The sequence below is a fragment of the Panthera pardus genome, unplaced genomic scaffold (genome assembly GCF_024362965.1).
Source record: "Panthera pardus isolate Hobbes unplaced genomic scaffold, ASM2436296v1 HiC_scaffold_8, whole genome shotgun sequence".
Taxonomy (NCBI): Eukaryota; Metazoa; Chordata; class Mammalia; order Carnivora; family Felidae; genus Panthera; species Panthera pardus.
The window spans coordinates 130150848-130177786 of record NW_026527013.1 but is presented as its reverse complement, the minus strand read 5'-3'; the positions used below and the strand labels follow the sequence as shown (position 1 = coordinate 130177786).

Here is a 26939-nt window from a genome sequence, read left to right as displayed (position 1 = left end):
TTAAATACAATAACAAATTAAAGCAGTATCTCAATAATATACTTAAAAATATATAACAATTTAAACAAGTTGCAACTGTGTTGGAGTGACAGCCATCCTGGGAGATTGCAGCCATTGGCTGAGTTCTAATCAGCCTGAGCCCTGGGTCAGGAAAGGGCATGCATGTTCTTTTGATCATCCGTGCTTCCTTGTTATATCTTCAAGGTTACTAAACTGCTTCCTTTCAAAGGTGAAATATTTGAAATAGTTCTTTAAACGCGGACCTTTTTAAAATTTTTCTCTTAGATGGAATGGACACCATTATTGCATTTATTGACCTGGACTTCCTGGGTCGCCTAAACAAATCCTCAGGGGGAGGGTTCCCAAACATGGGACCAACACCAATCTTCATGTTTCAAAGATGACAGTTGGTGCCCAGAGTTACAGCTATGAGCCCGAGGTCACACAGTGAGGTGCTTGGCAGGGAGAGTCACGAACTGAAGCAACATCCTCTGTGTCCTTTTAATTGCCTGGTTGTGTTTTATCTGGCCGATGTATCTATTTAAGATGCACCAGTCAAATGGCTCCATGGGCTGTGTTTGCTTTTCAATTGAACAGGTCGAATGGGGGCAGGAGAAAAAAAGAATGCCTGTAGCGTCCAGTACCGGCGACCCTTTGGCTGTGCGGTCCTTAGTATTGCCGACCTGCTGACAGGAGAGACGAAAGATGACCTCATCCTAAAAGTGTACATGTAAGAAGCACGAACGCAGCGGGGCCTGGGGCGGGTGCAGAGGCACATGTGGCTCTTGTGTGGCAGATGCTACTCCATTTCCGTAATGGAGGGGCAAGAGATGGGTTGAGTTTAGGAGCCACTCCTTGAAAACATTCTGTAAACTCGCTACAAGTGAGCCCACAAATCACCATTCACCAGTCAGAGGAATCACGAAATCAAGACTCCAAGAACCCAGATAGATTATCAACTGGGGAGACCATCTACTTCACAGAGCACCTCCTGTGAATTTAAAAACCTGACCAGTCCTTACCCTCAGAGTGTTAGTTTGTTCTTGGAAAATGGACATAGTTTTTAACATAAACTCATTAGAATTGGGAACAGAAAGCTCAAGTAGATGATTTCTCTTCTCTTTCACATAGTATTAGTTTGCTAGGTCTACCCAACAAAGTACCGTGAAGACCGAGGCTTAAACAGCAGAAGTTTTTTGTCTCACAGTTCTGGAGGCTGCAAGTCCTAGATCAAGGTGTTGGCAGGGTTGATAACTTCTGAGGGCTAGGAGGGACAAATCTATTCCATGCCTCTCTCTCTTACTTTCTGGTGGCTGCTGGCAGGTTTTGGTGTTCGGTGATGTGTAGCTGCACTGCCCAATCACTGCCTTCCATCTCTGTGTCCACATTTCCCCTTTTTATAAGGATGTACTTACATTGGGTTGGGTCCTACCCTAGTGACCTAATTTTAACTTGATTACCTGTATAAACTCCCTATTTCCAAATAAGATCACATTCTGAGGGCTTAGGACATCAATATTCTTTTTTGAGGGGAGAGAGACAGTTCAACTCACAGCACTCCACTAAGAAAATCACTTAATGTATCCCAAATCCTAAGTTAGTTGATTTTTTTTTTTAAATGCACATGGTTTCAGATCACCCCACCCTGAGCATCTCCCCACACTTTTAGAAATTGAGAGTTGATCTATAGGGATGTCCTCACCCCCCGGGGGTGGGGGTAGGTAGGGCAGTGAGCGTGGGGTTTCCTCATTCCTGGTTTGAGGACCAAACTGCTGGCCATATCCATGAATGATTGTGCTTTAGTTTCTGTTCTGTGGAGTTGATATACCCAATGTATGCCAGTAGTTTTTGTAGGTTAATACAAGTGGCCGACTGCCTGTGGGATATAGACTTCAAATTGCTTTTTGACGACTGCTGGAGGGTTTCATGGATTTATCTGTTCTCCACCCAGTGCCCCCAGGACCTATGCCACACATTTGCTAATTAGTTGAGAAAGATTTGTTTGTAGCCTGTGGTTTAGGACCAGAAACTCTGTCTCTTTTAAGAAGGATAAAACATGTGACCTTGATTTTAAACTTGAAAACTTCCGGTGAAACAAGTGGGTAGTAAAGCTCACTACTCTTTTTATCACGTGGCAGCCCTCAATTTTGGCTACTGGGATTAAATCCTTGATACTTTGAGTCTTTGATACCTATGAATCTTTTCCCAAACCCTCCTGGGGATCATAAAATACAATGTATTTGAAATAATTCTAATGCTAATGACCACTATTTACTGTGTGCTTACTATGTGCAGGGAACTGTGTTAAGTATTTTCCATGTAGCCTGTCACGTTATCCTGATGACATACCCGTGAAGCAGATGCTTTGGCTCTGTTTTCCACATAAAGGGACAGAGAGGCTAGATAATGCCCAAAGTCACCAGGCTCATGAGAGTGGGATCCAGATTTGAAATCAGGACTGTCTGACTCCAGAACTTGAGCTGTCACGTACTGAGCCCTATGCTTTCAGGTGTTATTTCACACCACTGTCTAGTAATGTGATAATGATGCTATTGTGTGGCGTTGCTTTTTAAGAAAATAAAATTCTCACAATCACAGTCTCATCATTTCTGAGCAGTCTTTCCAGGTGTGGGTAGCAAGCACTATATTTATCTTGCCATTGAGAACGCTGGGGACCGACAGTTGCATGCATCAGCCTTGATTATGCAGCTAGCTCAAGAAGACCCAGGCGTTCCAACTCTGCCTATGAGAGATGCTCACTCTCATAAAAATAAATTGTATTGCTTTTTGTGGTTGTTATTGTCTGTGTTTTTATAAGCATCAAATAAGGTTTTAGGTTATTCTTGCTGGTAGAGAGATCCCCTTAAAAATGCCACGTCAGCAAATTATGAATCTGTTGCAGGAGGAATGCTAGCCAATCAAAACACTCACTGTAGATTAAGAAGAAAGTGTGATTATAGTAAAACATTTTTAAGGAAGTGCCTGTTAGAAATAATTTGGAAGAAATCTCTATTTGTTAATGTGACTGAATCCCTAACCCATCTGGGACTTAAATATAGAAGAGTAACAAATACCTCATCTGAGCCTGGAAGATATTTCAGTCACATACTTGAGCTTTGATTTTACTTAGAGTTTTGTAGGTGAAAAGCATGAATTCTGGAGTCACTTAACTAATAGGAAGCAAGCCATCTTCCTTCCACACTGAGCTGAAATAAGAAAACTAGAGACAGGATCTACTACTCAATGGCAATTTGACGTCTTACAGCTGGACAGGTGGAATGGTTTCATTTCATCTTAATTTCCCAGCCTTCTAAGATTGATTGTTCTGTTTGGTACCCTATTGTTAAGTGGCTTGAAAATGACCTCTGTCATGTTCATCCTGGAAAAGCCTATGGGGATGAATTAAATAAATATGTAAGCAATTTGTGAGTGTCAGGTACAAAGATCACAAGGAATATAAATCTGTGGGACATTTTGATTGATAGTGTATAGAAGTTTGATATTCAGGACCCTTGGGAGGGAGCATTTGTGGCTATCAAAAAAAAAAAAATAGTAGTGATTTCTAAGCATATTCAGATGAGGGAGGCTGTCCCCAGCCTAATGGCAGTAAGAAGGGGTAACCAACCTTGACATTTAGGAATCATGAGGAGTTGCCAGTCAGAGGGCCATCCATCCATTCACTGATGCAGCTCATGCTCTTTAAGCACCCACGGTGTTCAAAGTCCTGAGGGGACACACATTTACAGGATCTATTCCTCAAGAACCTTCAAAGTTTTCTAGGTGAGCTACAGCATGCGAACAAATAGGACATAAACTAGGAAGTGACAAGAGCTGAAAGAGCAAGGTAGAGATGGCTGTGAAAGTAAGAAGATGGAACGATGCCTTTTAGCCCAGAAGAAGAAAAGCTGGGGGACTTTAATTACCCTTCCGTGCAAGGGTATTTTTAATCACCCCAGTGCAACTTGTGTTAACCTCAGTTGCATTTTGCTTGATTTGTTGCACTTTGATGCTAGCCAAATTTAGTTATGTTACAGTGGGTGGAAACTCACTAATGAGAACTAACAGTCATTGAGCATTTACTATATGCCAGGCATTATCCTAAGCCCAAGCTTATTCAATTATTGTATGTTACCCCCATTTCACACATGAAGAAATCTAGGCATAGGGAGGGTAAATAACTTGCCCAAAGACATAACTCAGTTAATAGTGAGGGTTTGAATCTTAGTCTGCCCTGCCTTCCACTGTGTACATTGTTCCTGAGATTTTGTGGTGAGAGGGACTGTCATCATTTGTGAGTTTATAACAGCCACTTCTGGCTTGAAGTAGGTGGTCATGCATTTACCAGATACAGGCACCCTGCTCATCATGGGGCAATTATGCTAAAACTGGTTGTTGGGAACTCCCCAGGAGATTTAAGGAAGTTCATTATGGTGGTCATTCCAAAAAGAGCAGGGGTACTGTTCAGATCTTTGTTTGATCTCATCCATCATCCAAGCTTAACAGAGTGTTAATGTTTTCATAGGTGTAACACAGAGAGCGAGTGGTACCAAATCCACGAGAACATCATCAAAAAGCTGAACGCACGTTACAATTTGACAGGCTCCAACGCAGGTGAGTGTGGGGGGCTGGCTGACTCTACCTCCACTCTTCATTTCAGTCCTTTTATTTTATTTATCTTTGTAAGAAGGAAGCAAACTGCCTTTTGTTTATGTCTGCATTCACTTCGTAACTTTAAAAAATGGCAAGTCAACAATCTCGTATGTCTCCCTGTGCTTTGATAGGCTCGTAGCTCTAACTCTCTTTAAAAAGTGTATCCTGTTCTGGTTTGAAACAAAGCAGAGTACCTGAATTTGTTTAAAAATACCAAGTCTTGAGGCCTCTTAGCTGTTACCAGTTATTAAAAACCAAATGACAGATAGGGTTGGGTTCCTGACTGTTGTGTGGAATAGGTTTGATGGATGGAAATTGGTCAGTAAGGTCCAAGAAAAACATGCTTCACTGCCTATAGCTGGGAGCATCATTATGCACTGTAGAATAAATATTCAGGTTTATGCATTGAAATTGAATAAGAGGGTAAATGAAACTGCAGTGGCATATGCAGAAAAAGGTATGCATGCTTATTAAGGGAACTGGAATATATAGCATTGCAAGTTGTGTATAATATGTGGTACATAGTCTTATCCTAATAAATTCATAGAGTATATTACATAGCATATAGTGACATCTTTAAGTTTGCTCAGTGGACAAAAACTTGGTGAACATTCTTTGTTCCCTGTCCCCTCTTCAAACCGTGTGGAAACAAAGTACGTAGCTATATGCTTTCAGTGATGTCAAAAACTTCAAATTAGGTAATCTATTATTTGAACTGAATGCTTTGTTTTTAAGACTGACTTTTAAAGTAATTGGGATATAGATATTTATGTTCTAGTCCAACTTGCCTGGTAATGTAGAAGATCACAATCTAAACTCAGACCACCTTTTTCTCAGACCTGTGCACATCTCGTTAGGCCAAACTGACCCACAAAGAAAAAGTAACTGCAGACAGAAACTTTCGGGTTCAGGGACAGCCCTAAGTGTTCACAAGTCACACCTATGGCAGCATTCAGGCTGTAGTGAGTGGTGAGGTCAGTTTTCCCCTCCTTTTCCCAAGAGTTGGGGAGGTAACTTGGGTTTTATCTCATTCACATAATGTCATACATCGACCACTAAATAAACAATAGACCTGGAGCCCATGAGGGCAGAGTCCCTAAAGGATCAGGAGGAGATAGTAGAATATATCATGAAGTTCTATACTTCAGAAACTGGTATGTATACTTGTCTTCACTTTTTCTGTGACCAGTTGTGTATGGACCAAATGATTTAATTTAAACGTACCTCACAACAAACAATCCTAAAATTTGTATGGAACCACAAAAGACCCTAAATAGCCAAAGTAATGCTGAAAAAGAAAAGCAAAGCTAGAGGCATCACAATCCCAGACTTCAAGCTACAATACAAAGCTGTAGTCATCAAGACATTATGGTACTGGCACAAAAGCAGACACATAAATCAATGGAATGGAAGAGAAAACCAAGAAATAGACCCCAACTATATGGTCAATGAAATCTTTGATATAGCAGGAAAGAATATCCAATGGAAAAAGATAGTCTCTTCAACAAATGGTGTTGGGAAAACTGGAAAGCAACATGCAGAAGAATGAAACTGAACTACTCTCTGATGCCATACACAAATATAAATTGAAAACGGATGAAAGACCTAAATATGAGACAGGAAACCATCAAAATCCTAGAGGAGGACACAGACAGCAACCTCTGTGACCTCTGCTGGAGTAATGTCTTACTAGACACATCTCCAGAGGCAAGGGAAACAAAAGCAAAAATGAACTATTGGGACCTCACCAAGATAGACAAGCTTCTACACAGTAAAGGAAATAATCAACAAACCTAAAAGGCAGATGGGAGAAGATATTTGCAACTCTGATACCTGATAAAGTGTTGGTATCCAAAATCTATAAAGAACTTATCATACTCAGCACCTAAAAAACAAATAATCCAATGAAATGGGCAGAAGACATGAATAGACATTTTTCCAAAGAAGACATCCAGATCCCTAACAGACACATGAGATGCTCAGCATCAAACATCATCAGGGAAATAAAATCAAAACCACAATGAGATACCACCTCACACCTGTCAGAACAGCTAAAATTAATAACACAGGGAACAACAAGTGTTGGCAAGGATGCAGAGAAAGAGGAATCCCCTTACACTTTTGGTGCGAATGCAGACTGGTGCAGCCACTCTGGAAAACAATATGTAGGTTCCTCAAAAAGTTAAAAATAAAACTACCCTATGACCCAGAAATTGCATTGCTAGGTATATACGCAAAAGATACAAAAATGAAGTTTTTAGGGAGTACATGTACCTGATATTTGTAGCAGTATTATCAATAATAACTAAACTATGGAAAGAGCCCAAGTATCCATCAACTGGTGAATGGATAAAGAAGATGTGAAGTGTGTGTATCGTGTGTGTGTGTGTGTGTATATATATAAATATATATATATGTATATATATATATATATATATATATATATATATATATAAAATGGGATATTATATATATTGGGACATATAATGGGATATTACTCAGCCATCAAAAAGAATGAAATCTTGCCATTTACAAGAACATGAATGGAACTAGAGTGTATTATGCTAAGCAACACATATCAGTCAAAGAAAGACAAATACCATATTTCATTATTGTGTGGAATTTAATAAACAAAACAGATGAGTGCATGAGAAAGTCAGGGGAGAGAAGAGAGAGAAACAAAGTACAAGAGACTCTCAACAATAGAGAACAAACTGAGGGTTATTGGACAAGGATGACTGGGGATGGGCTAGATGGGTGATGGGTGTATTAAGGAGGGCACTTGTAATGAGCACTGGGTGTTGTAAGTAAGGGATGAATCACTGAATTCTCGTGAAATCAATATTGCACTGGATGTTAACTAACTAGAATTGAAATAAAAATTTGAAAAAGGAAAAAAAGATGAAAGGCTTTCTAATGAAAAACTGTGAATTAGAGATAATTAAACCCTAGGACATTGTGATAGTTAATTTTGTGTCACCTTGGCTAGGCCATAGTACCTAGATATTTAGTCAAACATTATTCTAGGTGTTTCCTGAAGTTATTTTTAAGTGAAATTAACATTTAAATTAGTGGACTTTGAACAAAGCAGGTTGTCCTCTGTAATGTGGGTGTGCCTTATCCAATCATTTGAAGTTCCTGCTAGAAAAAAGCTGACCTACCCATGGAGGAAGAGGGACTTTTGCCTCCAAACTGCATTCCCACTTGAACTGCAGTATCAACTCTTCCCTCAGTCTCCAGCCTGCCCCTCTACCTCCACAATTGCTTGAGCCACTTCTCTCTCTCATCTCCTCTTGGTTCTGTTTCTGTGGCTGATTAAGACATTCACGGTTCCATTTTTTACAAACATCTTTTCTAGTCTTTATGGCTAGATTTTGGGGGTAATTTTGGGGGGTGGTGTATATTGTCACTAACTGCATACGTATAATTGTGTATTCTTTTATTGCTTTAAAAAAATTTTATTAGGACATTTTCATCTTCCTTGTTAATACAAAGTTTTAATAAATGTCAATTAAGCAGCTCCAAACAAGCAAACAAACACTCAGTAAGATTTCAGAGATACCACTTTTTTAAAGTTGGGGCACCTGGGTGGCTCAGTTGGTTGGGCAACCGACTTCGGCTCAGGTCATGATCTCGCAGTTTGTGAGTTCGAGCCCCGCGTCAGGCTCTGTGCTGACAGCTCAGAGCCTGGAACCTTCTTCAGATTCTGTGTCTCCGCTCTCTCTGCCCCTCCCTTGCTCACGCTCTGAGTCTCTCTGTCTCTCAATAATAAATAAACGTCAAAAAAAAATTTAAGCTAATCTTGCCAAATTTATTGGTAGACTTCTAGGCAAATCCTAGTTAGTTTTGTTCTAAACCTTTTGGGTTTCATGATACCATGGACTATTTTTTATCATTAAATACCCTGTAGACCTGTGCTATCCAGTTCGTTGGGCACTAGCCACACGTGGCTATTGAGCACTAGATATGAGGCTTATTGCACTGGGATCGAGGTGTGCTGTCATTATAAAAATACATACTGGATTTCAAAAACTTCATACTTAAAAAAAAAACATAAAATATCCCATCAATAATTTTTCCCATCAGTAATTTTATATTGATTACATGTTGAAAGACAACATTGTGGAGACATTGGGTTAAATAAAATACATTACTAAAACTAATTTTGTTTCTTTTTACTTTTTTACCATGGCTACTAGAAAAGTTTTAATATAAATTGGTGGCTCAAATTGTATTTCTATTAGACAGTGCTGTCCTGGACTTGATTTAAATGTTTGTTTTGTTTTGTTTTTTCAGTTCTTTTCATGCCTCACAAACATGATTCATTATGCCTTGCTCCTTTCCTGCTGTGGGTATTTAATGGTACACATTTGTAGCCATTACGTATCTTGTGGTTTCTGCCCACAAGGGAGAGTCCCTCTACTCCTAATTTCCCTTCATTGACCTCCTGTGTGAATAGACACATATGAAACTAGCCCCAGCTTGCAGTTTTTCCCATGGATTGCCTTACTGTCCCTGCTGTCACAGATGCAGTCTTGAGTAAGCAGGATGTGTTGATCTGCTCCAGTAGATTTCTTTGCCAACTCCTTATGGACTCCGAACCCTTTTCCTCTTTCCAGTGTGCCTTTATGCAGAACAAAATTCCTCAGTTCTTACATTATTTGAAAATATCATTTTCCAGACTCTGATGTGATTCCCAGTTGCCTCTAGGATCACGGTAAAGGTCTCAGTGGTGGGCTTTGATTTATACCTCCAGATAGATTCCTAACATAACTGATTCTGTATCCTATGAGGTCAGGGTTCCACTAAAGCCAAACTGCACATTTCTCTCTGCTTATATATGAGAGTCATTTTATAGAGAGTGTAGCCTTTAAGAGCTTTGCCTCTGGAAATAAGATGCCCTAGGTTTGAATCCCAGTTTTACTGGGATAATAGTAATAGCACCTTCTAAGGGCTTTCAGAGGGATTGAAAGAGAAAACATATGCAAAGCATGTAACACAACACTTGATGCATATAAGTACCTGTTCATTGTTAGCTATTATTGTTTTCCCTCTTTGGAGTCATCATTGCGTCACCTTGTTTCATTTTCTCAAAACGGATCCTGATTTGATCTCCTTAATGAAGACTTTGAGAGTAACACAGTTGGATTATTGATAGGTTGGATCATTGAACTGGTCTTTTCCATTTATCTCTGCTGATTTGATTGCTAATATCTCTTCCCAGGTCTTTTAAATTTAATTGTTTTCCTTGTGATAACATAGATTAGCTCCAGGAAGAAAGGGCAGCACATCTTTTTCCTTGCAAAGTTCTAGGTGTTTAGACGTGCTCCCCATATTCCACGTGCTTTGTCAATTTTATTGACCTATGGATCACTTACCCTTGCTGGAATCCTGAGTGAGACTACCAGTAAGTGACATCGAAACCACCTTATTCCCTTAATGCTACCTTTTCTCTTTACAACCAACATACTGAAATGAAAAACTACTTGTTGCATCTTTGGAAAGAGTGAAAGAAACCATTGTACTGTAGAGCCCTATGTAAAAGTTTCCAGCCTTGGCAGAATCCATCCTCCATTTTGTTGCCTACTGTAATATGTAGATTGACTTCTACTGTAGAGCCCTGTTTTCCTGTTCTTATGATCACCTTTCCCCATTCTTCTTTTCAGTCTGAGCCCCAGCCAGCTGCAGTGGCCAGCATCTGTCTGCCTTCTATTGCTCTGGTCTTGCCACTGAAGTTTCTAGCCTTCAGTCTTGGTGGATCATTGCTTGATGTCACCTTGGTCTATTCCCCTTCTTGAAGAAAGACAATTATGAGAAGAGAGGTATTCAGGAGCTGTTTGGCTTTATTATTGGAAGGAAGGCTCTCTAATGACTTCCTTAAACATAGTGGAGGAAGCAAGGGTATACAAAATTGAAATTGGAGATTGGGATGCCTAACATTCAAACTATCCCAGTGGGTGATATATTGACTTCCATTGTTTTCTCCTCTGACTATGGGATTGGTGATTGAATGGAAGCAGTACAGTCAGAGGTTTTCAAGAGAACTGATTTTATTCAACAAAATATGGGGTTTTTTCCTGCTTTCCTCCCACTATTCCTTGGTTATTGGTACTTAAAAGAGAAAAAAGAATAACATTGAAATTAGTTTTGGAAACACATTCTACCACCTAATTTCCAGGTCCTTTATGCTTCATTGATGTCTTCCTGTCTCTTAGAATTGTAATCTTGTCTATTTAATAAATAAAGGGATTTGTCTAGTTAACTGACTCCACCCCCCACCCTCCCCCCTGCCCCTTACCTAAAACTTACCTTGCAAAGGTACATTAACCACTATCTTTGTTGAGTTTCGAAACTGGGAGAAAATTGGAAGAGATCCATTTAACTTTAAGGAGAAAAAAAAAAAATCTATGGTTAGGTTTCGTTAGCTTGAGTAATTTGAAATTTCCAAAATTGTGCTCTGTGGGAATTTTAAAATCCAAAAGTAATATTGTAAGAATTTGAAATTCTAAAAATAGTCATGAAAATGAGCCTGGTTTTGGTTTGCTGAGCAAATGGTTATTATAAATGTCACCTCCGATAGATGTTAGCAATTGAATCCTAGGAATGTGAAAGACTGAGCCACTGTGATTTACTGAGGCAAATTCAGTTCTGTGACTTGAAGTAAATTGTGTAAAAATCATTGGCTCTGGTTCAATGTGTCCTGAGAGAAACGTCAAAATCTTTTCATATTATCTGAGTATTTATGAAATCCTATTTCCTATAGTTTGCACATGTAGTTTACAACTAGAAGAAATCATATTGACTAATCACATCACTTTCTGCAGTCTTTTTTTTTCTTTTTTTGCCTTAGCAAGATGAGCATCCGTGGTTGCATTCCTACCAATTGTACGTTGTAACCCCAACAGCAGATTAAAAGGAATTACCTAGATGAGGAGCCCATCTAGAGGCTCTAGATGGAGGGAGTGCAGTTTAATTCTGTGCAGGAAGTGAACATTGTTCTTTGTTTGGCTGAAGTGAAGAGACTTTTGACAGTTAGATTGCATTTTTGGGGTTGAGCATCCTCCCCTTACAGAGCAATGCAGCCATTTAACTCCGTATTATTGAAGTATAATTCTTGAGAACTCTATTGATGCTTCTGCATTTTGAACACTGCATTTAGAAAATTTGCTTTCTAATATTGTTAAAAGAAGCTGGTACTTATTGGCATCATCGTTTGGCTGGAAATGCAGTATGTGACCTTTTTCTGCACCTTTGAAACTCCCTAATTGTTAAACCATGCTCTCTTTATTCTAAAGTTGTTTTTTTAAAATTTTCAACTACATTTACTTCCAGAAAAGTTACATGATTAGTACAAAGCATTCCTAATTTCTCAAAGGTTAGCATTTTACTACATTTGCTTTATCCTTCACTCCCTCACAGTCACTCATTCTCTCTCTTTCTCTCTTTCTAGTTATTTAGTATTACTGAATTGGTATAATCCCTAAGGTTGCTTCAGTGCCTTTAATGTTTATAAATATGTGTGTGTACATACACAGTATACATACAATACACACAAACACACAAATATATATGCATATATCATACACACAGCACATACATTTTTCCCCCTGAACTGTTTGAGAACAAAGTATAGGCATGATTCCTCTCTACCTCTGCTTACTGTATGACATGGGACCGTAACTGAAATACAATGATCAAATCAGGAAATTAACATTGATGTAACGTGCTTATCTATAGGTCTTACTCATATTTTGGCAGTTTTTTTGATGGCCTTAATAACAAAAGAAACCCAGGCTGTACTGCATGCGTTTGTGCTAGCTTTTCAGTTTAATCTAAACTTTAAACCATTTACACTTTAAACCATTCTCTTTGAATGACCGTGAAGAAAAAAAAAAAAAAAAGAGTTCAAAATATGGTATTAAATGATGCTCTAAGATGTTTTTAGGAGCAGCTGGGTAGTTCAGTCAGTTTAGTGTTCGACTCTTGATTTCAGCTCAGGTCATGATCTCGTGGTCGTGTGGTTGAGCTGCGTGTCTGTCAGCACAGAGCCTGCTTGGGGTTCTCTCTCTCCCTCTTTTTTGCCCCTTCCCAAGATGCTTTCTCTCTCTCTCTCTCTCGCTCCCTCTCAAAATAAATAAATTAAAAAAATACATTTTTAATGCTTCATGCTATATTTAAGAAAACCAAAGTATAAACTAATAGAAGTACTGATTAGAGCTTGATTTTATTCTCTAAATTACCTGTATTTTGCTAACTTAGATATAATCACTAGCAATATTGTTAGGAAAATTTGCTATTTAGAAAAAATTTGCAGTTTATAAAGACAAGTATTTGAATAAATTAAAAAATCGAAAGTTATACTCATATGAGTATGCATAAGTATACATTTAAACAAAAATTTTTTTAATGTTTACTTATTTTTGAGAGAGAAAGGGAGTGTGAGTGGGGGAGGGTCAGAGAAAGGGGAAGACACAGAGTCCGAAGCAGGCTCCAAGCTCCAAGCTGTCAGCACAGACTCCATTGCAGGCTTGCAAACCACGAGATCATGACCTGAGCTGAAGTCAAATGCTTAACTGACTGAGACACCTAGGTGCCCCGAGTATACATTTTTTAAAAAGTAGCTTCCAGCCACTGGCTTATTATGTGCTTCGTGTTTTGAAAAAAAATTACAATAATAATAATTATTGCATAATAGTAAAAAACAAACCACTTTTCCACCTTGACCGAATCCTCAGTATATACCATTGAAATGTTGATATCCAAAAATCATAAAATAAGGATGGAAATTTCAAGGTGAAAATGTTCCAATGTTAAGAAGGAAATGTGAATTCCCTCTGAATGGTCTCATCCATTCCTATAATTACAGCTTCCAGTATATGCCAGTGGGCCACTCTCCATCCTCATTTTTGGTCAGTAATTTTCTTTTCTGGATAAAACTCAATGAAAATAAAAAATTTCAGACATCTCTTAAGTGTTTTAGGTTGATGTTCGATAACTTATTATGTATTCCTTTAGTCTTATTTTTGCTATAACTGTGAGCAATGGGCTAACCACTTCTTTAAAGAAGACATGGAAGTCTTCCCAAAACCAGAAATAGCATATCTGTGGGCTAGCAATTATAATTACAAGAGTATTTGCACATACTTATCCCATTTACATGTTAGAACACAGGCCTCCCAATGGACAGGGTTACCAATTCAGAGATCACAGGGAGTTGATTTTCAGAAGGTGAGCCTATAGTCAAACCCTTTGATTATCCTCAATAGTGTCAAAATTGCATCGTCTGAGAGTTAAGTTGATTTAAAGAAATAGCAATAGGCACATTCACAAACTGAATAATACTGATTAAAAGTCAGAAGTAGAGGTGGGACTATTAAGAGAGAAGAGTGATTTTCTTTTACTTTATCTTTTTCTTTTCTTTTCTTTTCTTTTCTTTTCTTTTCTTTTCTTTCTTTACTTCTTTCTTTCCTTCCTTCCTTCACTTTAAATTAGCTTTGAAAGTACATCTGAAAGAATAGATACATCCTCAAATTTGAGCATTGGCAGTGTTAATGGTACCTTGTCTAGATTTTCAAGATGGCAGTGTTAACTGACAGTTGTCCTTTGGGTAATCTGGTTCTGCTGGCAGAGGATTAAAGCAGCTAGGCCCCTCCATCATGTAATTAATGATTCAGTAGACTTCTAGTGCTGTCACACGCCCATTTTATTTCTTTCTCTAATCTGGCTCATTTTGATGTTCTAATGTCTTCCTAGTGCTTCTGGCTTTTGCTCCATCGACTCATTTTCCAACAGTGCTATCTCACTTGACAGCACTCTTACTAGATATTTGGTTTCCTTTCTTTCCTCTATTCCAGAGACCGTGAGATAGATCCTGTCTCTGACCTCTCTGTGTGAATACCTCGCTTGATCCCACCAGGATTTTATTACTTGCTGCAGCCAGGATCTACTCCTGGAAGTTCTCTCTGGCTTTGAGTTGGGCCCACATTAGATAAATGCCTGTAGTGTATTTATTTTAAAAGCCAATTATCTTACCTCACAGACCCCACATATAATATCCTAATACTCAAAGCAAAACTCTGATGATAGATTTTGTAAATCAAGCACATGAGAGGGAATAGAAGTAAAAATTCTTGCTCTGATAATAATGAGGTCTGAAATATTTCATAAATAAGCAGATTTGACTGAAGATGATTTTATGACAGAATCTAATAATACTCTCTTTTGCAAGTTTTGCTGCTACCTCATGATGGTTGTGATTTGGTAGTTCACATTTAGAAGTCCTAGCAATTATGTTTTACCCTTAGCCCCTACCTCCCAAACACAAAGGATGAAAATACTGTCAAGAAATAGTGTCTTTAGAGTTTTGCTACAGAAGAGCAGCATGAGGAGCTGCATAGACCCACCCCAAACAGAAACAGCTGCAACTGGTAAGGATCATATATTTAAAGAGTGCTAAAATCAGAACATTTTTCTAAGAGCATACAGCATGTAAAGAGATACTTATTCAAGAGTCCTACTAAATCTTGATAAGAACAGAGAGAGTTGGTGACCCTGTGCCACTACCCACTTCCTCCTTTCCACCTGCCCCTGCTCAGCATGATGGAAGTTCTCCTCCAGGCACGTGTGGCTGAGAAGATGGGGCTGCTTCTTCCCTGAGCTCTCAGTCAAGGGATACAGTGTCTGACTGAAGGGTGATGGCTCCTTGTATTTTTCAACTCCCTTAGCTCTGAGATGCAGAGGCTAAATTTCCAGCCAAAGTGGCTGAGAGCTAGAGGGCCTCCCTTCTACCCAGCCCCCATTCACAGGGCAGTGGCTCTGCCTGAGGTACAACAGGCCAGGAATATTGGGGCAGCACTTGCCCTTGCCCAGCTTGCTCACTGGATGGAGGTGCTGCATGAAGAGAGGCAAGTTGAGAAAATCGGAGTTACTGCCCCAGTAAACTTGAACCTTGCCCCTTGAACCTTGTCCATGAAGCAAGAGTGTGACTCTAAAGAATAGCCTACCATATCCACCTCCAACTCTGGAATAAGGGGTCAAAGATTTAGCTCAGGGAGAGAGGCAGCCCATAAGGAGAGAAAATTCAGAAGCTCTTCTGTAAGGAAATGACTTTATTTGAAACAGAGTATTCAGGAATTTAAGCCTGTGGGAATTCTTGAGAATTCAAGAAAAAAGTGTAGATTTTAGAAAAGGGTAGGAGTTTTTTTTGAAAAAAAAAAAAAAAAAAGGAAGAAAAATGAACAGAACCTTAGAAAAATATACCATCAGTGCATCAACATAAAAAAAAAAATGGGGATACCAGGAGAGAAGAGAGAGAGAAAGGAGGAAGAAAAGTATTGGGAGATATACTGGCAGAAAACTTGCCATATTTGATGAAAAATATTTATTTGTACATCTAGGGAGCTCACTGACTTCAAGTATGATAAGTAGGAAGAGATCCACACCCAAATATATCATAGTAAAAATGCTGAAAGCCAATGACAGAATTCTTGAAAGCAGCAAGAGAAAAACTACTCATCATATACAGGGGAACCCCCAGGAGATTACTACCTGATTTCTCATAAAATACAGTGGAGGTCAGAAGGCAGCGGTAACATATTAAAAGTGCTGAAAGTTTAAAAAAAAAAAAAAAAAGTCCACCAAAGTGTCAATCAGGAATCTTATACCCAGCAAAACTACCTTTCAAAAATGTAGGCAAAATAACGACATTCCAAGACAAAAATAAGTTTTTGCTAACAAATGTGCTTTGTAAGAAATACTGAAGTTCTTCAGGCTGAAAGCAAGTGACCCAGACCATGATCCAAATCCTCATGAAAAATAAAAAACACCGCTGAAGGTTAATTATGCATTTATAAAAGACAGTATTGATGACTGTTTATCCTCCTTTCTATTCTTTTTTTAAAAACTCACAGCAGTTTTTTTTTTAATTTATTTATTTATTTATTTATTTATTTATTTATTCATTTATTTTGAGAGAGAGAGAGAGAGCATGAGCAGGGTACGGATGGAGAGAGAGTGAGCGAGCCAGTGAATCCTAAACAAGCTCTGAGCCATCAGCATAGAGCCCAACACAGGGCTCAAACTCATGAACTGTGAGATCATGAGCTGAGCCAAAATCAAGAGTCAGATCCTTAACCGACTGAGCCACCCAGGAACCTCTTTCCTGCTTTACTCCTTTCTTTTTTTAGCTAAACTTCCCAACCCAGTACACAGCCCCATTTTCTATAGTTTCTCAGGTCAGATACTCAGGAGTCTACCATGATTCCTTATTTTCCCTCATTCCCTCACATGTAATATACCGTAAAGACATGCATTCTTTTATGGCAACATATAGCTTCTTTATCACTTTTTCCATCTCGGTTGCAACCATATCAGCATGACCCTCCATTATTTCTTGCCTTCATATCTGTAATGGCCTTCAGTTGTGCTCATCAGTTCCGCTTTTTACCTTCCCAGCCCCATTTTCCAAAGAACACTAAGAAAACTTTCTTAAAACACAAATTCTCCAGTGACTTCTTGTTGCATTTAGAATAACAATAATTAATTATGGCCTCCAGGACTACTGCTTATTTTTCTGGCTTCCCCTGTGCTATTAGGAATTTCCCCATCTTCACGTATGTCTGTTTGTACACCATTGTCTACTTGTATTGATCACTTGCGTCTATGTCAGATCTCCAGTAATTGAATATTGTACATGATAGACAGATTTGCCCCCAAGGCCTCCATAGAACTTCATCATTCAAATATCCAGAAGATTTACAATACTTGGCTTAAACTAGTGGTAAGTGGGTGTGCCTTTTGAAAGGAATATCGTCTTTGTGTATGGCACTTAGGGAATGTTGAACATTTTTTTGATGGAAGGTAATTTGTTGATATTCATGGTAGGGAGGAACAAGAACAGAAACAGTGATGTTGTGTAATAATAGTCGGGGCATTGTTAACAGCAGCTAACATTGTTGAGCATGTTCTTTGTGCCGGGTATCACCCAAAGTATTTTATGAAGTTGTTATCACTATTAACTTCATTTTACAGATGTGGAAACCAAAGCACAGAGAAGTTAACATTTGACAGAGTCATGAAGCTCTATGATATATTTCTTAACTTTCACACTTAATCATAACATGTATTTATCAAATGTATTTGTCATTTTTTATTTTTGCTTTGCTGTAAATTCACAGCTACAAGTTATTTGGTTCATTGGTGGCAAATGGCTGATATAGTCTAAAATTAATTTTGCCTGCTACTTACAAATCATGCTGTGCTTGGCATTTTTATATAAAAGTGCAGAATTTCATGAATTTAAAAGGAACCATCTTAAGGATTGAGTTAACTTCAATTCCTGTGAAATTAGAGCTACCAAATAATCAACCACATTTGATTCTACAGAAAGTAAGCCTTTCTTTCCTACACTACTGCTCTGTATGCTGAGCATGAGAAATAGGTTATTTTGTGACAGACTCTAGATTAATTAATTTCTATGCCTTTGTTTAAAATTAGATATCATATCATTATAATTGGCTCTTAAACATCTAGGCAGATAAAAATGTTCAGTTTAATGATCGCTTCTTTTAATAAGAGGAACAGTTCTCCCTTAGCAATTTCATTTTTGGTATGTATATTAAGGACTGGAAAAAAGTGATTGTAAAACATTATTTATATATTTTGTAAAATTAAAAATCTAACCTAATTCTTCAGCTTATTGGTTGTCATAAATTCCTGTTTGTTTTTTTAATCTTCCCTGAACTTTCAAATTCCCTCAGTAATTTTTCCTTGTTTTAATATTGCTAGCATATGCTTAGCCCATTCTGCTTTATGTTTTATTTATATGTGCATGTTTCATGTTCAGTATCATATATATCCTTATATCCCACCTTCCACCTTCCTCTCAAACTGGAAGTTCTCTCCATACCCAAAGTGGGCAGGTTGAATTGTGGTTGGAATAAAATAGTGTACAAATAAAATTTTAGTTCTTAATGTAATTAAAAAATTTTTATTTGAGTATAATCGGTATACAGTGTTACATTAGTTTCCAGTGCACAGCACATAAAATTTTACAAGTGGCCCCAGCTCCAGAGATAGCAAGTAAGATGAGGCTAGAGAAGTTGGCTAACTAGGAAAAGAAGAGAAAGAAAAATACAGCTCTGTGAACATACTCTGTGTCATAAATGACCACTCCTGAAAGGATAGGGCTAATCCTCAGGATTAGCCCAATTTCTAATTGGAATGGGTGAATATTTGATGAGTCTCTCCCTTGTAGTGATGAGTAGTTTCTTCATCTTAGTGCATTATTTCTTATTGTTCTGGTGACTCCATCCTGTTGATTTTTGTCATGATAATTAAGGGCCACAATAAAAATAGGATCTAGAGTTTCCTTGACTGAAAAATAATTAGTATTGCAAAAGCTCTTTGTGTGTTAGCCCTTTTGGATTCTTGCTATATCATGTTTTTTCTTTGTCTTATTGAAAGTATACCCACGCTTGAATGTTTCATGTTGAGTGTTGTGGGTATTTTTTTTCTTTTTAATTTTTTTTATGGAAACTGAGTTGGTGATTTAGGAAGAGCCAAGTACATTATGGTGAAGCCCTCAGTTCATTTGGCCTTTCCAATTCTTGACTATCAGTGAGCTCTTTAGTGTGAAGAAATTGAGTCACCTCAAAATGATAGTACCTTCCCCTCTCCTCCAAATTGGTTTCACTGGGCAAGACAAATGAAATCATTACACCTTGGCCTCTAATCTATAACTACTAAACCTCCAGAATGAAAACTGCCATACCTTCTAACTAAATTTTAGGATGTGTTCAACTCTTAAATGCAAGGTTTTCCTTCTCCCTCATAGTATTTTGTCTGTTTTCCTCTGTTATTTTCTCATTCCCTTCCCTTATCTACTAGCTGGCTCCTCCCTGTTTTCCCCTGAATGGGTCCGCTCTACCCTTTTGCGTTCCTCTCATCTCTGTAGCGCCTACTGATTAGAGTACATTGGTTCTTCCCTAACACATATTGTTTTTCTATCTTGGATTTTATTTTCTTTGTTTTTTGGGGTTGTTTTTTTTTTTTTGCTTTTTTTTTTTTTTAACCCATCTTGGATTTTCTTAAGCATTATCTCTGACTGAATGCTTTTCTTCTTTCATTGTTTTATCTTCTGTTAAGTATTGTTTATGTTAAAAAAAAAAAAGAAAAAGAAAAAGAAAAATCACTGTTGGTTAAATGAGTTCTGGCTCCAGTAGGGCAAAACCAGAATCCTAGTCACTTTCTTTCTTCTAGCCCCTACGCTGAATAGCATGATGTCTTTGCTTCTCATTTCCCTTCAGATTTTTTCTTACTTTACACATTATGTTGCCAGTGCCTCTGATTAGATCCTTTGATGAGAAGTCCTAGTAAATTGATCTTCACTTGCAAAAAATTGTAGGACCTCAAGAATTTTCTTTTTTTTTTTTTTTTAATTTTTTTTTTTTTCAACGTTTTTTATTTATTTTTGGGACAGAGAGAGAGCATGAACGGGGGAGGGTCAGAGAGAGAGGGAGGCACAGAATCAGAAGCAGGCTCCAGGCTCTGAGCCATCAGCCCAGAGCCCGACGTGGGGCTCGAACTCACGGACCGCGAGATCGCGACCTGGCTGAAGTCGGACGCTTAACCGACTGCGCCACCCAGGCGCCCTCAAGAATTTTCTTAAGTCCATCTGACTCTCTGTGTGAAAGCATTGCTTATAGTACCCCAGATTTGAAGTGTTCTCCCCAGCATGAGGAACTGTTCTTAGGTACCATGTCTGGCATGAACTGCCCTTCTACGTATATCAGCTTCTGATGATGTTAATGGTGATGGTGTGGGTGAGTATTTTGGAGGCAAAAGGACAGAAGTGGGAAGAGAACAGAAACACCAGTAATGAGGTGGGGGTAGTGGGAGAGTGTGAGTCAGGAAGAAATAGCTGCTGGGACAGATGGATTACAACACATGTTAGTTTGTTTTCATTTTCCTGCCTTTGGGTTTTAAAAGGAGCCAATAGCGCCACATAAAAGTATCCCAAAGCTACACAAATTGTGTCGCCATCAAACCATCCAGACCAGTTATTCCCCCCTCCTTCATTCCTTGTGATTATCGAGGGACAGATGCTCCTCCATTCTGTTGCCTTCAGTCTCCCAACTCAGATGGAGTGGGGCGGGGAGGGAGATAAAGGATAGATAGGTAAAAATGGCTTGAAGATTTAGTTAAAGTTCCTGAGTACCTGCCACATTTAACCAAATTCTGACAACAGCTCTCTGACACATTCTCTTAGACCCACACACCAGAAAGTGTGAGGACATAATGATGCAGTACTGTCCTGCCGTTCATCTCTTAAATCTTTGCCCCTTGGGTATACCTCATCAGACTGGAACCCCAGGGAAGGCTCCATCTTCTCTATGAGCCTATTTCTTTTTTAAACAAAATTTCCTGATGTTTTAACCACTTTATGGAAAACCAAGCAAACAAACTAACAAAACACTTCTTCTGTTGTTCTTACTGTTGAAGGAGAATGAAAGGAAAATCCTAATGTAGATATGTGGTAAATAAGCTTTGCATTTCTTTTTGATTCCAGCATGAATGTTGTCATGCTTATGGTTCATGTTTGCGAGAGCATTGTAGTACTGTAAATGATGAATGGGGAATGGTAACTTGCACATGGTAAGTAATGATATAGGTAGAGAATCTTTGGAGTATAGATTTATCATCCTCTTAACTCCACCATCCAGATTCATTTTAAAATTGTGTGCAGGTTAATTATGACTGGAAGTTTTAAAAATAAGTCCCCTTTGATTGGCTTCATTTTCTATCACTAATGGAAGTAAGGAACCCTCTTTCCTTTCCTTTCCTTTCCTTTCCTTTCCTTTCCTTTCCTTTCCTTTCCTTTCCTTCTTTTTTTGTCTTTCTTATTTAAAATAATAGAAAAACAGTAGGGAATTAAAAAACAGAAAGAGAAGTAGCATCCCAGAAATATACAAACATATTCACAAAAATACAGCATTAATTTCCTTTCTGTACTTCTTGCCTGGGAGTTGGGGGAATAAGTTACGAGAAATGTGTCATTCATCTTTTATATATCCCACTGTAGTAATGTCACTGTAATTGGCTTTTTTTTTTTTTTTAAAGATAATTTTACTACTTTACTGACTAAATGCCTTTTTGTTTGTGGCCTGCATCCTGCTAAATTCTTCTCAGTAGAAAATAATGCCATTATGAGTTTCTAATGTGTAGAGTATTAATATAATCTTACTTTCATTATAATAACCTTTGTTACTTAAGTTTTAAGAAAATCTCTGAATATCCTTAAAATCCTTGAATTATTATATGACTCTAGATTTGTGTACACCTTAATGATATTGTTAACTTCATAGGTTTTATAGAGTTAAAAGAAATTAGAATTCCCATTTTGAGATCAGTGTCCTCTAGGGCTAGGTAGCAGTCATCAGTTGCTGGCATGAGTATCGGAGTGGGGTCATTTCTTCTGGTGGGGGGGCTGGAAAAGAGGGTGTAGGGGCCAGAAGTCACACTTCTTAATGTTATGTTCAAATTTTTTCCAGTTGCTATGAACCTTTTTAAACAGGGGAAAAGGGAAAACCCAAATAGTCAAGTTGGAAAAGTGTTCTCTAGAAATTACTCCTATAGATTCTGTTGATTTTGTCTGAATATTAACCTTTTGTTTTAACAATGCCTTCATAGTTGTGGGCTTGTTGAAGCAAGCTCAGATTTCCATTCATGCTATTTCTGTCCTATTTTTTACTCTGTTATCTCTCATTTATTTTAGGTTTAGCAGTTTCCCTACAGCTATTGCATGGAGACATTGAACAAATCAGAAGAGAATACTCATCAGTATTTTCTCATGGAGTGTCTATAACGAGAAAGTTGGGTTTTTCTAATATTATTATGCCTGGTAAGTGATGTGGGATGGACCGAGGGTTGACATATGGCTGTTATGTCTGTTTTTGACACTTGAGAAATTTTTCAAATTTGTCAGTTTCAAAGAGTTCAAATGGACCATGCTAAAGAAGGAAATGAGGTGTATGATAATAAATAAGCAAAAGTTTTTAAAAATATCTTGACATTTTTATTAGCGTGGGTAACTTGTAGGGCCATGTTGCATTCTTTATGACCATGATAAGAAGGAAAACTGAAATAGTATCCAGAAAATACTTCCTTTGGTAGAAAATGTTAGTGAAGTCACTAAGGGGAAGTCCTTACAGCTTTTGATAAGAATAATTATTGGGCAGCAGCTTCACCTTCCTAAAGGATTTTTCTACCCAAGATATATATATGTAAATCAGCAGCCATATACAAATACCAAATGTTTTTCGCCACCTTTCCTAGTTCTTTTTGAGATGTATTTTTCAGGTCTCTTTTAGCAATGTAAAAGGACAAAAAAAGTAGGGGGGGGGAGGGTTCATTTCTACGTGGAGAAGGTAGCAGTTAATGAGAATCACACTATCCAAGTAAATGCCAGATAGTAGTATTTCTCATTGCCCCTCATCCCACCCTCCACAACCAAGAGAAAAGTAGACCAAATGAAATAATCTCAAACTGTTGACAGTATTTTTAGAAATTATATCCTGTAAATCCCACCTGTGGAAACAAGTGCAGGAAGTTGCATCTGACAGGGCCTTTGGCACAGCTGTAAGAGAGCTGCTAGGACTGCCGTGGATAAAGACCTAATGTGATAGAGAAAGTGCCTGGCATTGCCCTGTTGCAGCATCTTGTGATGTCTCTGTGCAAACCTATTCCTGCGGGGAAGGCTAACAGCCTGGAAAGTTTCCTGAGGTGACCTGACCTGGCTTAAGGACCCATTCTGCTTGAGAATCTCATGCTACTCTTGTTGAAAATGACTGTGTATATAGAACTGTTGACTTGGTGGCCTGTGATTCAGTGGCTCCTGCACCCCTTCATTATTTCCTTCAGTTGCTATAAATAACTGGTATTTTCCTTTGTAACAAAAAAAGAAAAAAATTCATGCCACTGGGAAGCAAATTGATGGGCAAATCTAATATAAAAAACATATTTTCAGACAGAATGCAGACAGCTGCTGGAAGAATTCCTCAGCTTGGTCTCTGGGCAGTATCATTGAGAAGTGGAAAAATATAAAGCAACATGACACTTCACCAGCTGAATAATTGTCTGGGATGTGCTGTGCTCATGCCGCCTTTGTCTGGCTTTAATGATGGAAATGAACTTTCTCTGGAATAAGGCTCGCTCCTGTCCCTTTGCTGTACTACATTAGAGCGGCATTGGTCCCCCTGCCCAGGGGATCAGTCCTCGTGGACACAAGTCCGCATGCCAGCGATGCCAAGAGATGATTTTTAAAGCACCTGCTTCTTTTTCTTTTCTCCTTTTTCTTGGGTGGCTGCTTAATCTTCCACATTCGATGAAGAAGGGAGAGGTGTGTATATTTACACAAACAGCTGAAAGCAGCTTTAAAACTGAGTGGAATTTTTTTTTTACATTGCCAAACATGTGTTCATTGTTTTGTTTCCCTTTGTTATTTTCAGAATGTTGACTTGTCAGTTAATTCTCACTGGTGGCTCTAATGAAAACTTGAGCTGAATTCTTCAATGAGACAATGTAGGAGAACAACATTTCTAATGTCAATGTTGCACTGACAGTCTGCTGGCATGATTTTTTTTCTTTTCATTGTCTAGACTCATCTTTCCGAATTGATTTGTGTTCTGCTAGGGGTCAGGACAGGTGAGGCCCATGCTTATCCCCACAGGACAAGGTCATCAACATAGTCGCTGCCTCTCTACAGAAGGAGTTATCTGAGGTCTTGACACTGATGGGAGCATACACAAAACTTCTGCTGAGGATCATAGGACGTAATCAGTGCCAGACTCTTTTTGGAACGGGGAAAACACAGAAGCAGAAACTCTCCCCTTGGTCTGGCTATTGTAGGGGCACGTCTCTAAGATGTCACCTAGTGTGAAGAGGTGATCTGGCCATGTGCTTTCAAGCTGCATGACCCTTCCCTGTTGTTAAGCGTTGGCCATCCAGCACTTTGTTTCTTATGGTGTCCAGTTTTCAAAGAATATAAGTCACTTTCTTTGAAGCTCCATCACTGCTACGTACAAACCAAATAATTCTGCAGAAAGTTCCATGGTCTGGTCTCTGGGCCCATGATGGGGAGAGCAGCAAAAATATTTCAATCAGTGCTCTCCAGTAGAAATGTAATTAGAGAGCCATAAATGCAATTTTAACTTTTCTAGTAGCCACTTTCAAAAGAGTAAGAGCAAAGAGTTGAAATTAATTTTAATAATATGTTTTATTTAACCCACCACATCCAAAATATTATCATTTCAATAGGTGATTCATATAAAAAATTTTTAATGAGTTATTTCACACTCTCTTTTTTACCCTCCATCCCTGAAGGCTGGTGAATATTGTACATTTATAGCACATTTATTTCCAGCCAAGTCACATTTCAAGTACTCAGCTGCCACATGTGGCAGTGGTTACAGTATTGGACAGCCTTCCTCTAAATGTCTTAACAGACTGTGCAGAGTAGGACCTGGGCCACTGCTGAATATCGGGAAGGACTAAGTTTCCATCCACCAGACATTTTGGAGCAAAGCTAGCTGATGTGTCAGGAATGTCATGGAAGGTCAAGCTGTGCCTCCCCCAGCCTGAAGGCCCATTCTGACTGAGTTTATGGTTCTTTTAGGCAGCATGATCATTGCTTTCATCATTGCCTCGTGACTTTGTCTTCCCCATTTGTGCATTGTTCCCTTGGAAACTTGTTCTCATGTATCAACTGATTAAGCTGTCATTGTTTGTTAGGGTAAATTCAGTCTTCGTAGGAGATCTTTGAAGCTCCTAACCCTGAAAGGAATTGAATAAAAGTTGTGGAGTGATGGGAAAGGGAGGGGTTGAAATTTGGGAGGTAGAGGCTCACTTTGAAAACAATTAGCAGAACCCAGGTTTCAAATGGCTGCCAGTGGTAGTAGCTTTGATCTTCATCTCAAGATTTATTTAAGTTTAGTTTTCAAGTGTCATTCAGAGTAAGCCTCCTTTTTCTTTGGGTGTTAGGTGATCACATAAGTCAAATTTCTATTTGGTCAAAGCTGACTAGATAATGATTTGCACACTGGGGTGAGAGGAATGTTGTGCATATGTTTGCCTCGTGTTTAAGGGGATATGAAGTTCTGTTCTTTCAAGTATAAATGTTATTCTTTATCACTTACTGACAGAGACATATCAGTAGATGGGACTGCCTGAGATAAGCCTTCTTTTGGCAAAAGCAGGTGGGAACCAGTGTGATATAATTCAAACTTCCTTAAAAATACATCCTAAATCTAACCAAAGCTCACCACCCCTCACTCCAAGTCACTGGACCTCCACGCATGTAACCACTTGCCTGAGACCTGAACCCCATGATCATGCTAGAGGAGGGGGTTGTGGACTTTCAACCAATGAATTCCACGGTGATCCAAGAGGTGGAGGTTAAGGATCATCTGGGTTATACTGAGGTGGGATTCCAGCCCCAAATCAGAATGGTGAAGGAGCTGGCACCTCCAAAAGTTTGAGGCTTACAGGCCCCATTACACAAGGGTGTAGGACTTTCCCCAGCTGGCCCTACCAGATATCCTTGTCCTAGAATATCGTGGGCATCAGGGAACCACAGCCCATCTCTACTCCTGTCTTTATGCAACACTGTTCTGGCAAGACTATCATGGATGCTATTATAGCATTTGCCATTATTTTCTTAGTAGTCCACAAAAATTGAAAAGCTACCCCCCAAAAAAGTTCAATACCTCATAATACTCTCCTAAAATAAGGCAAAACAAAAATGAGAATGACACAAAAAGGAGAAAAAAACATTGATAAGTTTCACCAAAGATGCACCATATGTGAGAAATCCAAAGTTCAGTTTTCAGCCCATCCATAAATTTTCCCTTTCTGTTTTCTGCTTTGATTTCCAGTTACCTGGGTTCCTGTCCTGTCCTTGCCCTCACCCATGAAGTTATCATTAAGTGATAGAATCTTGGGTATAGTTGGCATACATAATACATGGTAATACATAATACAATATGTATGAGCTTTCTATAGCTGCTCTTACAAATCACCACAAGAGGGGTGGTTTAAAACACCACAAAAGTCTTATCTTGCAGTTATGGAGATCAGAAGTACGCACAGGTCTGGCTGGGCTAGAATCCGGGTCTTTCGGCAGGGCCGCATTTCTTCTGATGGCTGTAAGGGAGAATTCATTTCCTTGCCTTCTCCAGCTTCCAGAGATTGCCTGCACTCCTTGCCTCATGGCCCCCACATCATTCCTATGTCTG

The 26939-nt window shown here is 38.7% G+C and overlaps 1 protein-coding gene across 4 annotated transcripts in view; it reads left to right on the top strand.

Annotated features, from left to right (window-relative positions):
• The window catches only part of DOCK4 (dedicator of cytokinesis 4), a 430872-nt gene that overhangs the window by 236147 nt on the left and 167786 nt on the right, over positions 1 to 26939 (top strand). For all 4 annotated transcript variants that reach the window (XM_053897288.1, XM_053897289.1, XM_053897290.1 and 1 more), the window contains exons 11-13: positions 598 to 730; positions 4523 to 4611; positions 22424 to 22549. In XM_053897288.1, the coding sequence (XP_053753263.1) occupies positions 598 to 730; positions 4523 to 4611; positions 22424 to 22549 (348 nt within the window). The remainder of the gene's footprint in view (positions 1 to 597; positions 731 to 4522; positions 4612 to 22423; positions 22550 to 26939) is intronic.